This window comes from Montipora foliosa, chromosome 3 (assembly GCF_036669935.1).
Source record: "Montipora foliosa isolate CH-2021 chromosome 3, ASM3666993v2, whole genome shotgun sequence".
NCBI classification, from domain to species: domain Eukaryota; kingdom Metazoa; phylum Cnidaria; class Anthozoa; order Scleractinia; family Acroporidae; genus Montipora; species Montipora foliosa.
In genome coordinates this window covers 51,960,112-51,979,022 of record NC_090871.1, presented here as the reverse complement: position 1 = coordinate 51,979,022, position 18,911 = coordinate 51,960,112, and the positions used below count along the sequence as shown (strand labels likewise).

The window sequence follows — 18,911 nt, the reverse complement described above, 5'->3', positions numbered from 1 at the left end:
GCTATGTTGACCAACAAGGCCACGTGTGAATTGGCCGTCCATTTCAATAGAAAAGAACATCACATGTCTGACTTTGAGTTCACTGTTATTGAAAAAATTGTTAATGACACTACTGATGATATGGACAAGGTTTTACTTACAAGAGAGGCTTTTTGGTGCGCACAGTTATGCACCCTCCAACCTTACGACTTGAACAAAAGATCCGAGTTTAATTCCAAAAATAGAATAAGGTTTAATTAATCATTCACTGGAGCAATTGTGCAACCAGTTGGGCTTTTTTTTCCAATTACGCTGTGCAGATCAGCATTCTCACAGGCCCTGTTCAGGGATTCCATTACTTCTTAGGGGCCCTGGGCTCATCATTTCGCCACCTGATTGCATGATTTACTAAGTCCTGTTGTTTATTTTAAATTATTAGTTTCGATGTCTGGTGATTAACGCCTTTTTCGGAATAGAGCTAACTATTTCTTATCTCACGTATTGTCCACTCGATTTATTCCAACCGCACGTATTACATGACATATTATTGTGATTTTTTATAATTTTTTTGTAATTTTAAACATTTTACACCTTTTGGTTCATAGTTTTGTATAAATAGCGCAAGTTCAGTTGTACCAGGTATTTTTAGTTTTTAGTTTTTAGCGTGTACTGAAGAAGCCCGAAGGGCGAAACGTTTACACGAAATTATAATATACCAGACCTGTGAGAAGTTCGCCAGCGACTCATTTTTTCATTCTTCCTATATATATATATATATATATATATTTATATAGACCGTAGAATGAAGAAATGAAACCCATCCCGTAAATCAACTGATTATTTATGTCGAATGAAAAACATGAAGAATTGCCCTGAGCGGGATTTGAACCCACGTCCCCCTGAACACCGGTAGGGTGTGATGACCACTACACCATCAGGACAACCACGCTGGCAACGCAGCTATCGAGATAGTGAATTGGCCTAACGTGAGTATCCCGGGATTATATATATTATATATATATATACTGCAGACAGTACTGTTTCGGCCTTCTGGGCCTCATCAGTGCAGTGCTGATGTCTGGGATGGAGTTAAGTAGATCCCTTGAGCCAACAGCGTATCACCCCCAGGAGGATCGCAAATGGATTCACAGTCCAAGTTGAGGAGAAATTGAGAGAAAGTTATGGGAAACTCAACACTGGACAACTTCTGGGGAAAACTGTAATTGCCCTGAGCGGGATTTGAACCCACGTCCCCCTGATCACTAGTCGGGTGTGATGACCACTACACTATCAGGACAACCATGCTGGCAACATGGCTGATTTATCATTTAATGTGTGGCATTTACGTGGGACTCCCTAATGGGCCAGTTTTTCTATGTGATAACGCTGGATCAACATGTGATTCACAGGCGGACAAGTCCAAGTCCAAGTCCAAGTCCAACTCCTTTAACGGAACCTCCCCTTATATATCCTGAACCTCCCCTTATATATCCTCCCCTTATATATATATATATATATATATATATATATATATATATATATATATATATATATATATATATATAAGGGGAGGTTCCGTTAAAGGAGTTGGAAAGCAGGCAGGATCTAAAGAGAATTTCAGCGCAAGTTATATAATCGCCTTGTCTAGATGGAGCTGTAAGACTTAAGGAAAAGGGAACACCAAATCACTTAGACTTTTGCATTAACATGGGCGCGTTCTCGACACAAAAGAGAGAAGACCGATGCACGCGTAAGATTTCACCACCACCGCTATTAACATCAGAGAAGAAACAGTTTCAGCTATATAATTCTCAAGTGGCAAACAGATGACGAGGAGGCACAAGCAGCAAGAAAATGCGATCACAGGGTCAAACAAGGGACAGAATGGAGACATTTATTTTAATGAAACATCATTTCGTTTGAAACTAAAACTGCTTGTTTGTCAAATTATCGACGTCACACTGACGTAATAGATATAATTGTTTAATTGCACAGTTTATATGACTGTCGCTAACGAGTTAATGCATTAAGTCCAATGGCGCGTAAGCGACCGGACAAGCTGAAACTGTAAAACTCCACTGAAGAAGACATTAAAGTCGAAACCGGTCCGGATAATGGCTTGTTTTAGTTGAGACGGCTGGATCGACACCCAGCCATAAGTGCCATCCTTAATTTCCACTGCGAAACCGCAAGGGAGGTTCCGTTAAAGGAGTTGGGAAGCAGGCAGGATCTAGACCCCCTCTCCTGGCAAGAGAATTTCAGTGCAAGTTATATATGGGCTGAAGTCGAATGCAGTTTTATTTTACTTTTTTTCCCGCAATAGTAGGCGTTACTCCAGTGCAGTGCAGGCACAACGTTTCCCCAAAATAACTCCAAAATATCGACAAGTGTTACACAGGGTAAGGAATAAAAAAAACAAAAGAATATTAAATGCATGAGAGAAAAAAGGCTAGAAAGAAGCAAAGAGGCAGATGATAAAACGCTTAGAGTCGGAGCCTACCCTATGTGGAACATGATCTTGGTGTGCTGTTGGCACTCAAATGTTCACAGCGACAAGGTGGTGTCCAGCCACTCGTCACGTTTGACGTCTACCACGCACGGACAGAAAAAGGCAACCAGTATTTTCTGTTGATTCAGACTGACATCAGGAATAGGCTGATCTTGTTTATTGTATACTTAATGACGTACAAGGCGATCACTGATTTTAGGCTCAGTCACTGAGCAAGTGCTTAAAGAAGCTAAGGTAGGCGTTGAACAGAATGCGTCAAGAAAACTAAGTAGAAAAACAGAGCATTGGGAAAAAAAGAAACTTGCGGGAGACAAACGTTAAGAGCAGGAGCCGACCCTGGGTGTGGAACATACTACCTGCATAAGCAAATAAGTGTTGACAGAGAGAAGGTGGTATTCAACTATACTCTTCACATTTCCCGACCATTAAGAGGGCGAATGTGTTCTTCTTGAATCAAAGCACCAGAATATACTATGTAACGAAATATCGGAAATAAGGTTTCACCTGGCAAGTCCAATAATACAGAGGAACAAGAAATTGATTTCACTTGAGGACATCGAGAGAACACAATAGGCCCTTTCACTCAAGCGCTCCAATAGTATCCCACCCCCCGTAGCATTGGAGCCTTAGCCGTTCAATTATTGAATTTCCAACCTTCCCCCTCCTCTTCCCTGCCCACCGTTATCACGACAAAAGAAAAAAAATCATATCCTGATCTTCAAGGTTGCATCTCACTTATTTTCTATTTCTGGTAGCCAAATTTTTCCGCAGGAAGTAAACTGATTTTAGATATTTGCAAGATAAAACTAGCCTCTAGAAAAGCCCGTCACCAAAAAAAGTCAAATAAATGAAATGATCAACCTTAGTTTGATCTACTGACCACACCTTCCATCGAAAGGCTTTCAAGAAGCAACCTACCCAGCTTTCCCTTCCCCACATCAGATATTCCTGCATAACGATATTTGCCATCAGTTCCACCTCAACTCAGTTAACCTTAAGGTTCCATAGGACCAAAACCATTCCTCCAAAGTCAATAAAATCCTAGACTGACTGGTTAATGAAACATTTCTCCAACATATATCGTAGCAGTTACTTACGGTTGGTCAGATTCTGACAAGTAAGGCCATACACCTTACTCCAAAATGGCCACCATTTCAGTATTCTTCAATTTCCATGCAAATTGGCCGTTATGGCCTCGTTCAAATTTAAATATTCTTTTGAATTTTACGTTTGAAAGCGAGGCCATAAGAACCAATTTGCATGGAAATAAAAGAATACTAAAATGGCGGCCATTTTGGAATAAGGTGTATTATCTCAAAGGTTGGTACTTGAGATGTCTTGGTCGCTCTTTTGGTTCTTTTCTACGATAAAAAACAAAATGCATTTCAATTTAACAAGTATGAAAATTTGTCCGACACTCACATGGTTAACCAACCTCGTTCCCCGGGTCTCTCTTCTTTGCCTCCACTGTCGTTTTTCTCAACGACAATGGAGGCAGAGAAACCATTTATTATAGCTTATTAATTGGCTTAAAAATAACAACAAAAGGAAACGAAAAAGTAGGATGTATGATAAGGGAAGGTCACGCATGGTCAACATGTGAGACAGACAAGACTGCACAGTTGGGGCAGCCTGCAGGGAGAAACGGAAAGTTTCTTAGTAGTCGCTAAGGAGTACCAAGCACTTCGCGCCAACTACGGGAACGCGAAAAATGAGAAACAGCCCGGTTTCACCACTACATAGGATGTGCCAGAGTAACGATGAGACGGTAACACACTTGGTGTGCGAATGCAGCACGATAGCATAGTCAGAATACAAAGGCAGCAATGACAGTGTAGGCACAGCAGTTCACTGGAGCCTGGCAAAGAAGTACGCACTACAAAATGCATAGAAATGGTACAATTACAGGGCAGATGCAGCGAGCGAAAATAATGAGGTGAAACTGCTCTGGGACTTAAACATGATGACGATCCAAGCAAGGAGGCGTGGCATTGTCCTGGTGAAGAAACTGGATAAAGAGTGCATAATAATAGATGTTGCGATCCCTGCAGACTCTACATCTTGGAATAAGGAAGAGGAAAAACGGACAAGTACGGAGAGTTAACCTGGGAACTGAAGAGGATATGGCAAGTGAAAACAAAGGTGGTACCAATTGTGATTGGAAAAACTCTGGGAACAGTTACAAAGATGTATCGGGTATTTCTGGCAGACTGGAAAGAGATGTATCGTTCGAGATGATCCAGAAAGCGAGTTTACTTGAAATAGCTCATATTCTCAGGAAGGTCATCTTATAGAAGGAAAGGAAATCGGAACTCAAGGATGAATTGAATAGTCCTTTGATTGTTGCTGACCCTAGCTATTTGGGTGCGGTCCTGCCTCAACCAAGTACCATACCCCAACGAGAATTATAGTTGTGTTGGATGAGATATATAATAATAATTGGGCGGGCAGCACTCTTATTTTCAACAAAATGATATATGACTTGAATGATATTTGGCGACGCCAGCATCGCGAGGTCACGGGTTCAAACCCCGTTGAATTCTTGAATTTTTCAGGCTTCTCTAAGCAATTGCGAGGATCACAGCTTCACTTTATTTCCTATCCACAGTTCAATATAGGATTCATTTCATATAACATTTTGTTCGTTAATTCATTAATCACGGGAACATTTGAACCCACAAATGAGTAGCTCCCAACATCAGTGGCTTCAAAGCCCAGTTGCTTAGAGTGTCGCACCGGCATCGCAAGGTCACGGTTTCAAACTCCGTTGAAGTCCTGAATTTTTCAGGCTTCTTTACGCAATTGCTAACATTGCGTTCACAGCTGCGACTTGATCTTATTTTGGCTTGGAAGGTGGGATCCCTGCAATGCCAATAATATTGTCAGCTTAACGTCCATTTGAGGGATCCTTACAACTTTTTGTCAAACTATATCAAAGTTCAGAAGAACCCGTGTCTAATGCGGGCAGGCCGATCTTTTTGTCAGGATACCAAACAAAAAATTGGGTTTACCATATTTTTCGGAAGTTGGAAGTTCGTAACAATTTTTCTGTAGCCTCGAGCGACCCGGCCCCAAGTTGAAACGTTGCGAAAACACTTTTAACTACCTTAAGTAATAAATAGATTTAGACGCAAGTGGAGGAAATTAAATTGAGTTGTATTTTCCAAAGTCGACCTTCAACGAAAAAAAAATCCACTTTTGTTTATCTCTCAAGGAAATACCTTTATCCGAAAACATCGGAATTACCGTTCAATTCCCGTTTATTCAGTTCGGTTTTTCATTCAACGACAGTCACTGAGAGCGATATATCTAGGAGTTTTGGACGGAGCGAGAATTGGAAGAGAACGACTCTGCCGTCATGTTAACAATGTTCGTATCTAGACTTGTTCAGCCTTGCATTTTGCAAAAGACCAATTTGTGATATATCGTGTTGATTTTGGGAAGGATTTTGTCAACAAGGCTGCTGCTCGTTTTTAAAACATGACAAAAAGTTCATTGCTATTATTATTATTATTATTATTATTATTATTATTATTATTATTATTATTATTATTATTATTATTATTATTATTATTGAATAAACACATAAGTAAATAAAGCCGGTTCGCACTCGACGTTGATTATGATCAACTGAAGTATAATTCAGGCTTCCATACTCCATATAATTTTAATTCAATAGGCTATTTTCGAAATATCAAATATTCACCTTGATAGTGAGGCAGTGAGGACAAAAACAATAGACACATGTTGGAAGGAAAGGGAAAATATTTCCATATCATCCACTTTACTTTGTCTTTGTCGTCACTGCCTCAGTATCAAGCTGAATTTTAATGTATCGAGAAAGTCCTATAGGCCACTTCGGAAAATACCATAATACTCTTTGTTTGTCCCCCCAAATTTTGCATAAGCAATTTTTTTGTTTTCTCTTGGGACCGTTGTAAGTCCCAAGAGAAACTGGTGACAATGCTTATGCAAATATTAGGGGGACAAACAAAGAGTATTATGGTATTTTCCGAAGTGGCCTATTGGGGTTCTGTTGACATCTGCAAAAATTCAAATACAATAGGTAGGGTAACCCTCCAGTGTGTCACAAAATGGCACCGTATCGCTTGGCTGCCACGATTACCATCACTATGCTAGAGGCGAGAGGAGAACCAAGGATAGCTTCCAAGAATAGAAGAGACAAATCCAAATCTTCGGTCCATAAAGCGATTAGGAGTTTCGTGACTTCCGTCTTCTCATACCACCACGTGTTCACCATTCTGTTCAATTACGCACTGTAGCTATAACTAGTTTAAATAACCCCCTTAAGGTTGTTTGAAGTAATTATAATCCAATTATAATCAGGGACTGTAATAATTAGTTGATGTGACCAATTTCATAGCGGAGCTCCGCGCGCACGGAGCACCATTGTTAAGAAAATATGGTAACCCATCGATGCAAGAAATCTTGGTTTTATAGCCATCACGTTACTATCAAAACCAGTAGAGTGGTTATATTGCCGTTGGAAATTTGAATCCGAAGCGGTTCGATTCTAAACAAGTGATCTTAAACAAATTGTCATGTGATCCGAAAAAACATGTGACGTGATCCAAAAAAAAGTGTTTCTCGTTGAATGCGATGACCGCCAACGCGCTTTACACGAACCACGTGACAACTTTTTTATGTCATGTGACGACGTTTTTGCGGATCACGTGATAAGTCCGTACGTACATACATACATACGTACGTGCGTTATTTAAAGCGGATGCGTATTTTTAAATATAATTTTTACTGTCAACTGGAATTAAATAACAATTATCTGTTCTCTTTTGGACATAAAGAAAAAGTTGAGTTGTTTGTTTCTTTCGCTCTATAAAATTGCGAGCGAACAAGTGCTTTTTAATCGGTTGAGAAAATTTTGCCCTTATGTTTTAAACACGTAATCGCAATGAGTTCTCGTAAAATTAGGGGAAATCTCACTAGCTTGTCTTTTCAGAAGTTTGTTTACAGCAACTAAACGTTATTTAAGTGTTGGAGCGGATCTTGCTTGAAGTTCGTCCTTTCTTGGTTGTGTCGCCGTATTTTGCCGATTCTTTGAAACCTGGCGTGTTTCAATGAAGTACATCAAAATGTGAATGATCTCGTTTTCAGAGATAAAGTGGAATAAAGTACATAAGTAAAACTCTTCTTTGACCTTGAACTGACAAAGTGTTTTTTTAATGGCTTCAAATTTTAGCGTGATTCCTATTCGCTGGCTATTGACAGTTGACTCTGAAATGGCTTTTTTACTTTTCCATTCGCTCGCTAAGGGTGTGCTTGTTTTCTTTAAAACTCATGCGGTTCAAGAAAAATTCATTGCCAAACTGGTGAATTCCAAAGAAAAATTTCACTCGAAAAACCAATATCGTACTCATCGCTTTGTGATTCATGCGATATCGGTTTTTAGAGTAAAATTTACCGTGGAATTCGCTTATAATTCCATCATAATCGAACCCTATTGTGAACACGGCTTTTAAGTTCGGCATGTAGAGATTGGATCATGGTGGTAAATGTGGGATCATTGCCGACAGAAGAAACAAGTGGGTGCGGACCCTACATATCAATATTCAGAGACATGTATGACGATTTGAGGCTCTATAGATACTGTATTTTCCGATTTACAGTCGTTGTGTAAACTATATCCTGTCTCTCGCCGAAAGTGTTTTCCAACATAAATAAGGAGCTTAAGAAAGAACGACGTTTCGCCGGCTACGAGTACGTTATTTGAAAATGTAAGGCCCGTTCCAAACGCCGCTCCATCCACGCGCCGAACCTAACTGATGAGTTAAGAGCGGCGTTTAAATCAGTTTGGTTCGGCAGGTTAGGTTTGGAGCAGCCAGCAACATTACGTTCGGCAGGGTCTGTCGCACTATGCGACGTTGGAGCGGCGGCTGATTCACACGGCGCTCTTGTCATGTGTTGAACCTAACGCATAAATTGTGATAATTTATAATCTTACCACAGTACACTCCGAAGTTTTACCTGTACCTAGGCCCCTTTGCCATTGTATGGATTTCAGTTTGGTTCGACCCAGGTACAGCGTATGAATCAGCCGTCGCTCCAAAGTCGCTCTTTAGTCGAACTTTATTGAGTTAGGTTCGGTACATTAGCGGAGCGGCGTTTAGATCGGGCCTAACTTAACGTTGCTGAAATCATTTCGTGATTAATCGATCGAAGTCGTTCGACATGGAAGATGTGTACCAACATTCCAGGAATACCATTGGTGTGAACAGTGTGGTTTTAAAGCGAGAAAATTTCAAATCTATCTGATCCGCTACTCACGTCCTCCACATAACCATTGACTGAGGTACCACGACATAACCTAAATTTCAGTCGATTCGCGTCGTTAGTAATACAGGTATGTTGAGAAGAAGCCAAAACAAAAGCCTTTAAATTAATGTCCATTGTGCGACTTGGAAAACAGAACAATGAGTGCGAGGAAATAAGCGAAGAATGCTTCAGTGGTTTTCAAATTTGCTCCAGAGATTTACAATTTCAAAATGTAAATATAATGATTAGACTTTCGCGATTTTCCCATGGGTTTTCTAAATTGCTAAGATGACGATATTCATGAAAATGCTGCATTTCGTCTCAAATAAGGACTTCAGTTCTTACAATCTACAAACTAAGCAATGGGTAAGCGAAAAACTCAGCCGGAACAGTTGCCTACCTTGCGTTTTCGAAGCTTCTGAAATAGTGCAGCTAGTATGTAATGATATGAAGATCCTCTTGCTTAAACACAATGCAGTGAAGACTTGGCAAGATTTGAAGGTATCCGGTCAACTCGCCTACGTGCAACCTCCCCTACGCCAACTCGCCTACGCCCACTGGTGAACTCGCCTACGTCTGCAGGCGAATTTGATCACCATCATAGGTGAGTTCGTTGTTCCTCATAGTTGTGTAAAATGTGTTTGTTCTGCTCCCGATAGCAAAATGATTTCGATAGCCGACACGTACGAATTCAAGAATTACGGTCAGTCTCTTCGCAAAAGTTCGGTGTCTTGTGTATAATAGGATCTTTCAGTGGTCTTAAACGGTGAACTGGATGAGTTGATAAAAAAAAGTTGTGGTCTTGTTTCGGTCGTTCCTTATTTCCCAGGTCCTGATAGAAGAGCTGAAGGAGCCATGTCCTGCCCTGCCTAAACCAGAGAATATTGCCAGAAGAAAATTCGCTCTACATCTCTGTTTGAGACACGCAAACTTAACTTCTGCGGCGAATGCTTACTTCCGGCTGTCAGATCACAGTCATAGTTAATACACAATCAACTATATCTTGTTCAAAGTGATGACGAGAAGAGATTTATTACTTCCGATAGAAGTCAAAACAAAAATAAACAATACAATTATTTTATTGTAAATGATACAACTCCTACTGACCACAGGCGGTTTCTGCGAACCTTGACAAGAATTTGGAAGAATGTTCCATTGAAATATACTTAAAAGGGTTAAGTCTCGCTCTCTTCGATTTTCTTGCAATTGCAATGAATAATATTCGGCACTTCAGGAAAAGAAGTACTGCCAACTTTCTCAGTCCGCTTATGTGTAATCCGTAAGATCCCAGTGAGAAGAATTTCAGCCGAAGACTTGTATCAGGAGTCAGTGAACTCATATAATACAACGTATCAAATGCTCTACCGGGATGATAAAAGTAAGAAGAACACAACCTGGACTGTCTACTAAACTGGGTACAAAATACTGGATAGTGAGGATGACAGGGTAAGGACATATTCCTACTGAAAACCATGAATCAGACTCTCTCCATAATCCACACGGGAAAGGCTGGCGTGTATCGTTAGGTTTGCTGAAATATCAGAATCAAGGATCAAGGATGGAGAAAGGAAGGATCAAGGATCAAGAATCAAGGATCAAGGATCAGGGAGCATCAAAAAAAAAAAAAATTAAAAACTTATGATAATAGTTTATTTGGCACCTTCTTGCAGTCAGAGACTGAATTACAAAGACGGGTCATATACTACAACGGATGCAATAGGTATATGAAATAGATTATGCGAAACACTCAATTAAATATTAAGAATCAAATAATAAGGAACAATCATATTTCCCATGATATCAGGCCTTCCAGTGGGACTACTAATTAACTGCACATGCAGAATTCCCGGGCCAAACCGTTTAGGTCTTGGTATAAAAGAAATTGGGCAGGTTGTTCCCGATCGTAAATTATATAGTCTGAAATGAAACGAATTAAACCTTGAATTTCCTGTGAGAGGAGCATTTTAATTTCAAAACAATTATTTGCACTAGAGCCTTTCACTGGGTAGTAACAGAGTTCACTAATCTGCGTAAATTTTTCACCAACGCAGACGGCAATTGAATTTTACTAAAACTAAATTTGAAATGATATAGCCATGCATGCATGTTCCAATTTGATAACCAAGGTTATCGAATTTGGTCGTTTCGAGATCATATAAAATTTCCATTGTGTTTTCCCCCAAATTTTCGCTACAGTCCAAACATTTCAGCACTGTATGATCACAAAGTTGCAGGTCAGTGGAGATATCCTAATGTCACAAGGGGGCGAGAGTTCTCTCCTCAACAATTACGCTAGGGAATATATATTCCATGAACATCGGCTTTGCTGATTTGACACTTAAAGTAGAAAGAAATTTGCTCCTTCTATCTCAACAAATTACTTTTCCTACTTATCTAGCTGTTTCGCGGGAATCTATCTCTGATCCTGGATTCCTGATCCTTGATACTGACTTTTCAAGACTCAGTTTGGACGGGCATCCACTTAAAACCGAACTTTTCCATGCTTGTGAGAAAAATAAGGCTGAACTTTAAACGTTCTTGCCTTCACTATATTACGACTGACATATCATCATGATTACATATTGCATGGGTCCATTTCCATTTAGGAAACGATGGATGACATTTTCAGCAGACAGATATCCTGAGATACTGTGACAACGCGAGAGAAGCAATTTCGGAAGGGCATCACACTGCAAGCCTTCTAACTTCATCACACAGACTGCTGAGTTGCGATACTTTGCTGTAAAAGTACGGCGAACGCATTTCCAGAAAATAGGCGCGATCAAACAGGCAGTTATCACATGGCTCATATGGGATAGAAATCTAGCACTTCACATTACCCTCTATTCAGTTAACTCTGTTTAAAATATAAGTGCTACACGGCCAACGTTTGTATAAACGTTACCTTTCCTTCCCCTTTGAAAAAGCCTGGCTACGCCCCTGTCATATTCGACCTCGAAATTAATGACTAGAAAATAGAGATAATCCAGATTGGATTTTTACATTTCCAACCGGAAGGAAACGATCAACGAGACAGTTGTGTCCTTCACCCAACGTTAAATCATTGGAATTTGGGAGTTTGGTTCTGTACTGTAAAAAATACTACATCGAAACTTGTTGATAGAGGAAATTACTTTTGTAAACCGCATATTTTTTTCTATTCTAATAGGTGAAAGCATATACGGGTTCATACTCGGGACGTAAGACGATTCTACTTTGAATGTGAACGGGGTTTATTTTAGTTGAAGTACCTTACTTTGTAATCTTAGGAACGAGGTATCTCCAGAGGAGAGTACCAACATCATAAGGCGCCGGATAAGACATCAACATATGATTAATGTCAAATTCACTTGAGTTTCTGTCGCACTTAGCCTAAAAGGCCAGTATGAACTTGCCTTACGAAAAAGAAAAATCCACAAAACAATTGTTTTGGTTACGCCTCGACAAAGAAAGGTGGGATTTTTCTCGTAGGAATTTGAATGTGACAATTTCCTGCGAGGTTTGTGTTAAGATAAAGGTGGTTTGAATATTTTTTCTCTTTAGCTTTCTCTGTGTTACGCTTCAGTACCCGCGAGTTTAAAAGCTTTTTTACACAAAAGATGAGGCACTTGGCCTATGCTGAGTTGCTTGTTCTTGTCTCTTCACTAAACCAATACAAAGCGAAAGCGATGGCATCCCCTCATTTCGAAATGTCTCTTCCATTTCGGTCGAGATTCGAAGCCTGGTTCTCCGGCTGAAGCTTAAATTTATCTAACTTTAGTCAACTGTTTATTCCAGATAATTAAAGGGAACCGGTTGATTTGTATTCTTAAGGTCAATCACATTTTATCACGTCTGATCTGAAGGAGATTTGTACAAGAGCTCGCCAACACACCGCTTACTTGACATATCTCCCATGCACTCATATTGTCTTTTAAACAGCGTTTTCTCCTTACATACCTTCAAAATTTAGACGTCAAACAATCTTTGCGACAGCGGCTTGATATTCTCTTGATATGCCTGAGGAGAGTTGCTACTTGCATCATTTCTCAGCTTGGAAGATCGAAGATATTCCGTCAACTGAATGGCATACGGATGATACAAAGGAAACAATCACGATTGAGCGCCGGATCCAATCTTGTTTAAGAATCGATGGATCATCCGACGGAAACTTAAAAATAACTCAAATTGGCCAAGGAACGAACACAGCCAACCGTACACATAATTTACCAAAAAATATCTTCCAGATACGAAAAAGCTGTAAAGGAGAAAGTTCAAAAGTCATGTCGTCCTTTGGTCTCTCAGCGTGTGCCACATGGCACTCTTTGATTGGCCGGATTCCGGTTGCACGTGGTCTGCTCGGGTTTGCTTGTTATTCAACCAATAAATAAGCTTTACTTTACTTCGTTGGAATATCTTTGTCAAGCCTTTCTTGGGACAGTGACGGGATGTCACAGTCAGTGGCAAAAGTAGTTGGGGCGCTAATGTCAAGATGGGCCTCAGAACCTCTCACACGCCAGAAACTAAGGATAACTGTCAAAATCCCACTAAAGTGCCATGTCCCCCCTCCCCCAATCAATGTTGGAATAGACAAGGAAATGTATGTTGTTCACTGTTAGCAGCATTGTTCTGGGGGGGGGGGGGGGAGGAGGAGGGGGCAATTATTCAAAGTCAGTAAGAAAACAACTGATTGTAACTTCCAAACTTCCACCCTTCATGAAGACGACATACAGCAATGGAAGGCAACCTATAGATCTGAGATGGACACCTTTCACGCAAACTTTGTTCGCAAAACGCTCAGTCGTGTGTTCAAGTCTCTTTCAAGCCTGGATGTTTTCGGGCTTCCTTTAATACGCAAACAGACAGAAATGCTTGTTGTTTCATAGTCACAGCAAACATATTTTGCTTTGAAAATCGTTTTCAATTCAAGAAAGAAGTCTTCTTTGACCGGTGGATTTTTTCCAGAATTAGAACGTAACCACTGCTCAATATTTTTGTCTTCCGCTGAGGAAATGTTCAACATTCTTGCTTTTCGAAATAGACATCACTCAAGTCAGACCACCGGTGTTTTGAAGAAAACAGCATAATTCCCTCTTTTCGTAAAAACAAAAAGCGAAGCCCGATGTCTGTAATATTTTTTACTTGTCACGCCTTAAAGCATTCCTGTGGGCGGGGAGGGATGTGGAACATTCACAGTAGGCCCGTTCAAAGTATTTGCAACATTCAATGGTATGCGGCCTGTGACGTTAAAACATTACTCAGGGTCACGTTGTTTGGGAAATGAGATCGAACATTGCGTTTATTTTCTATTATGGACAATTAAATCTAGACCTAGAACAAAATATGGTAACTTAGTCTTACGGGTTCATTTTTTTAGGCCCCGACATCGAACAAAAAGAAAAAGACATCCAGTATAGTTACTTCGTCAGTTACCTCTAATTTAAGTAGCTTTTTGGCTTGCCACTTTCTTAGCAAAAAAAGAAATACCCAAAGTAGGCTCCAAAGTATTAACGTAAGCTCCACTGTCGGTCCAAAGTCAAAGAGCAATCTATAAAAATGACGTCACAAAGAGCTGATGAATGACGCTAACTGCACACTCTCTCTGTCACTCTCTGCACAGTTGGATTGACGGCGCGCACGCTACGCATAAGTTGACCAGCGGTATTGCTCCAAGACATGTGAACGAGGCTAGTGTTCTGTGCCACGTCGGCCATTTTGACCAGAAGGTCTCATTCTGTTTCTGCAATTTGAACTTATTTTCGTTGGAAAAATGGTAAATTTTTGTATGTCTATCCGTCCGTATGTTATGTTTTACACTATCTTTGTACTTTCAATGTTGTTGCAACGAAATTAAATTCCTTTTGGGGGCTCGGCTCTGTGCAAGAAGTTTAACCGGTTATCTCAATCGTTCGAAGCTTAACAATGTCCTTCAGTGTTTCTGGTTCGTATTCACGGTTCAAAACTAACTTTTCTTTTTTTACTTCTATTTTCATGTAATTATCAGCCGTTGAGGTTAGATGTGAAGGTGGGTAAAATTTTCGTATTGCATACTTACTTGTACTTATGCGAACGTGTACTTCTCTGCTATCTCTTGAAAAGTAGCTGTTGTATAAATTATGTGAAGTTACTTCAATTCGTTTACTTCCGGAGCATTTTTGGGGAAGCTGTCTTCTTGTAAACCTATGCAAGGCATCGATTTTTTAATACCGGTGCAATCATTACTTGTATTAAGTAATTATAGGTACATGTAAGCTTTAAACCCAGTCAGGTTTAGAAACTACCCCCTTCATTTATTAGTTTTATAACTTGCTTAAATTTCTGCATAATCTGGTGTAAAATTCTGCCAAAAATTTGGCCAAATATTTCCGCATCCTATCAGAAGCCCAGTTTAGATGATTACGACCTCATGTTGTCATTCAAAATGAGTCTTAATAGTAGGTTTGAAAGCATCTGTCTGTAATTTTTCTGTAATTTAGGGGGAAAGCAACCAACTTCTCTGAGTGAGGTAGCTGAAGCTTTTTGTCGGCTGCCAGTACTTATTGAAACCACTGTAAAAATTATTTTTGCTTCTTAACACTTTAAGTGATAGTCCTTTGGTGTAGTGATGTGAACCTCACTTGCAAGATTAAGTAATAATAATAATAATTTATTATTTTCTTAAAAATGCATAATTACTACTAGGTCTCAATGCTTTTTACAAGTTATACAAAAAATATATAATATATAATATAACTGTCAATTAAAGAATAATTTAAATACATTAAAAGTGTCAGTAATACTCTTAGCTTAAATGCTTCCTGAATAGGAATGTTTTCAGGTTTTTTTTAAAACTATCTTTAAGGAATCAATGTTTTTGATGGTATCTGGGAGATTGTTCCACAATTTTGGCGCAGCAACTGAGAATGATCTTTCACCATATGCTTTGGTTCTAGCAATAGGCGTCTGTAAAAGGTTTTTTGCCGACGATCTCAACATTCTTTTAGGTGCGTAGGATGACAGTAGCGATCTTAAGTAATGTGGAGCGAGTCCCTTCAGTGACTTATAAGTCAGAAGTATAATCTTATATTCAATCCTAGCTTTGAGCCTAAAAGGATTTTTAGCCTAAAAGGATTAAGGATAAATTAATAATCCTTTTAGTCTTAATCATCTTAATCCTTTTAATCATCCTCTTAATCCTTTTAGCCTAAAAGGATTAAGTCCTAAAAGGATTTTTAATTTCAAAGTTGCCATGTCAAAAGATTGTAAATCCTTGTTTCTTGTTGCAAGGGTTTTAAGCCTCTGCCACAAGAAGGGGTTTATTACTTAAGGTGTGTGGATAAATAATTATGTCATTCTTGTAATCAAAATATGAAGATCACTTCTTTGTTGTGCTGGGGTAGTTCATAAGGTACTGTTTGTACCATTGCCAGGTGCTCAGACACTGGCATTAAACAATGTGTAGAATTTCCAGTTCTTAGGTATGCCCGAAGTGTGATTATAATTTTTTTTGTATAAGGGTTTCATAAAGGGCTGGGGACCAGGGAAAATGGCTAGTTGTGAACACAAGTTTTCCTGTTCTTTTTTTAATCACCTCTGCTTTCTTTCTTTCTTTTGCTAAATATGATAAAATGTGGCAGCTAAACTGTTATGATTTCCTGTGCAAAATCTCAGTGAAACTGCTGCTTAAATTTTTTGCTGACCACAATGTTCACCTTTGGGTTCCTCTATGTTGTGCTTTAAGTCTAAGGGCTACTTAAACAGGGAAAATTGGTTAGGCCAAGTGCTTTGCTTAAATATTTGTGAGCGCTACATGTAACTCCAGAGGAAGTGGCGTAAAATGGTTTTTCCAAGGCACACTGGTTTGTTCAGACTGGGGAAACAGGTACCAAGTCTGATGGAGACAACGTAAGCTGTAACAGTTAAACAGTACTGGTTGGTAATAGAGCCTTGGTTCTCTTTTTGTTGGTGAAATTAAAAGCGGCTCTGCTTCCACGTTGACAGTGATCATTTAGTACAGGCTGCAGAAATAGCAGCACTTAGATGTACACGCTTGTAAAATGTGAGAAATATGGCGATTTACACGCAAAATACAATTCAATTTACAGTGTCCCCAATTAGTGCTCCAGCGCTAGAACAACTAGACACTTAAATAAAGTTCCTTTCTTAAATACACGTGAAATACACACACAAAACACAAGTGTAAATATTTACAAAAGCTTTACATGCACCTCAATTACACGCAAATTGAGTGTAATTCTGATAAGCAAGGCATCTTTTGTTATTCATACACACAAACTGCGCATATTTTTCCTTCACAAAAGTACACAAATTAAGTGTGTGTTTGATTGAGATATACTGATTTATCTTAAAATTTGGATCTTTCCAATTTCCAATCGAACACAAAATTAGAAAACGGATTACACTACGAATTTCGGTAATCGAAAAATTGCAAATTTCCGTAGGTTGACCAATCTGTTCGGAAACACTTTGTTTTGACCTAAATAAAGTTGACAAGAAACAGAGTGTTCAGATATTGTCTTTTCGGCCGCAAACTGGACCCACAGAAAATAAAACCCAAAGGTTTAAAGCCGTAACTTTTTTGATGAATAAATCAACGTCTACATTTAGTTTGATACAGCTGGAAGTCGATAATTGTCATGAAAACTATCGCAATAATCAGAAACTACAAAATGTCGATAAAGCACAATGGAAACTGTTTGTGAATTCAATCTTTTTGATCTTATTCTCATAAGCGGCAGTCAGATTTCATGACCTTCACTACAAGCACAAAGAATAATAATTATTGTTTATCACAAATAACTTTGTGTCATATCGCTGTCGTGTTGTTGCTGTCAACGTTTTTTCACAAATTTTTGTCGCTTGATTACAAGATATTAAATGATGTAAATTGCGTGCAATAGGCCACTTTGGAAAATACCATAATACTAAGTCTTTTTGTTTGTCCCCCCAAACGTTGCATAAGCATTGTTTTTCTCTTGGGACTTACAACGGTCCCAAGAGAAAACAAAAACAATGCTTATGCAAAATTTGGGGGCCGGGACAAACAAAGAGTATTATGGTATTTTCCCGAAATGGCCTAATATATATGGTGTCTTTTCGCCAGGAAACACGTGCGTAATGCTGACATACTCGTGGCCTGTCCTGTAATATACATTTTTTTAAAATGTACTTATAATTGACGGAATGCAAAAATGGCCGCCAACAAATTATACTTTTGTCTTTCTGTTAATTAGCCTAACTAGCCTCATTCACACGCGTAAAATTGAAAGAATTTGGGCTGTAAAACGAGGCTAGTTGGGATAATTAACACAAAGACAAAAGAATAATTTGTTGGCGGCCATTTTTGCATTCCGTCAATACTCACGTATCACTACCTACCTCCTCTTAACAGCGCAAGCTTTCAGCTCGTTCGGATCGTGTGAAATGTGTGGATGTGCATCCAACAGAACCATGGATGCTGGCCAGTTTGTATAATGGTAATGTTCATGTATGGAACTATGAGTCTCAGACTCTGGTCAAGACCTTTGAAGTCACAGATTTGCCAGGTAAAGTTAAAAATGTTGTGTTGTCAATTTTGCCTGTGGAGTTCTATCTTTTTGGATGTTGTTGGTTGGCCATAGTGCCATTTACAGGTGTACATGTACACAGCTTTGAATAATCACTTTCAATTTGGTCCAGGCAAGTAAATTCTGCTCATGCATGCACAAGCAAAAATACCAGTATATTTGTCCAATTGCCTTTTGGTGCATGAAGGTAAAAAGTACATGTACAATGCAAAATAAAGTACATGTGCAAGGCAGTGTGGCCCAGTGGTTAGGGCGCTTGCCTTGAGATCCGGAGATCCCAGGTTCAAGGCCCGCTCTGACCACTCGTTGAATTTGTTCCTGGTTGTCCCTGGTTCAACTTCCCAGCTGCACTTGTAAATAGCCAACTGGTTTGCCTCCGGCCAGTTAGGATTCTTAACAGTTGTAGTTGTTGTGTTCTGTTTTTTCGTTGATTGTGTTTCATTTGCCCTGAAAAGCCCCTATGGGGAGCGGTCAATTAAATATGTTATGTAATGTAATACATGAAACGGTTTTCTTCACACTGAAGAAGGGTTCTACACTCGAAATGTCTGTGATTTTTTAAAAATCTACTGACACGTTTTGATATT

The 18,911-nt window shown here is 39.3% G+C and overlaps 1 protein-coding gene and 1 long non-coding RNA gene across 2 annotated transcripts in view; one reads left to right on the top strand and one right to left on the bottom strand.

Moving 5' to 3' along the window:
* Positions 1-1,670: 1,670 nt before the first annotated feature.
* LOC137997635 (uncharacterized) lies at positions 1,671-3,635 on the bottom strand. The gene is made up of 3 exons (XR_011122539.1): positions 3,586-3,635; positions 2,480-2,604; positions 1,671-2,223 (listed from the first exon to the last, which is right to left on the bottom strand). It is a non-coding gene; the product is annotated as an uncharacterized lncRNA (long non-coding RNA).
* Positions 3,636-14,438: 10,803 nt separating this feature from the next.
* LOC137997630 (coatomer subunit beta'-like) overlaps positions 14,439-18,911 on the top strand; it is a 35,996-nt gene continuing 31,523 nt past the window's right edge. Inside the window, exons 1-3 of the mRNA XM_068843725.1 lie at positions 14,439-14,531; positions 14,763-14,783; positions 18,150-18,303. Coding sequence (XP_068699826.1) covers positions 14,529-14,531; positions 14,763-14,783; positions 18,150-18,303 — 178 coding nt within the window. The 5' untranslated portion in view covers positions 14,439-14,528. The remainder of the gene's footprint in view (positions 14,532-14,762; positions 14,784-18,149; positions 18,304-18,911) is intronic.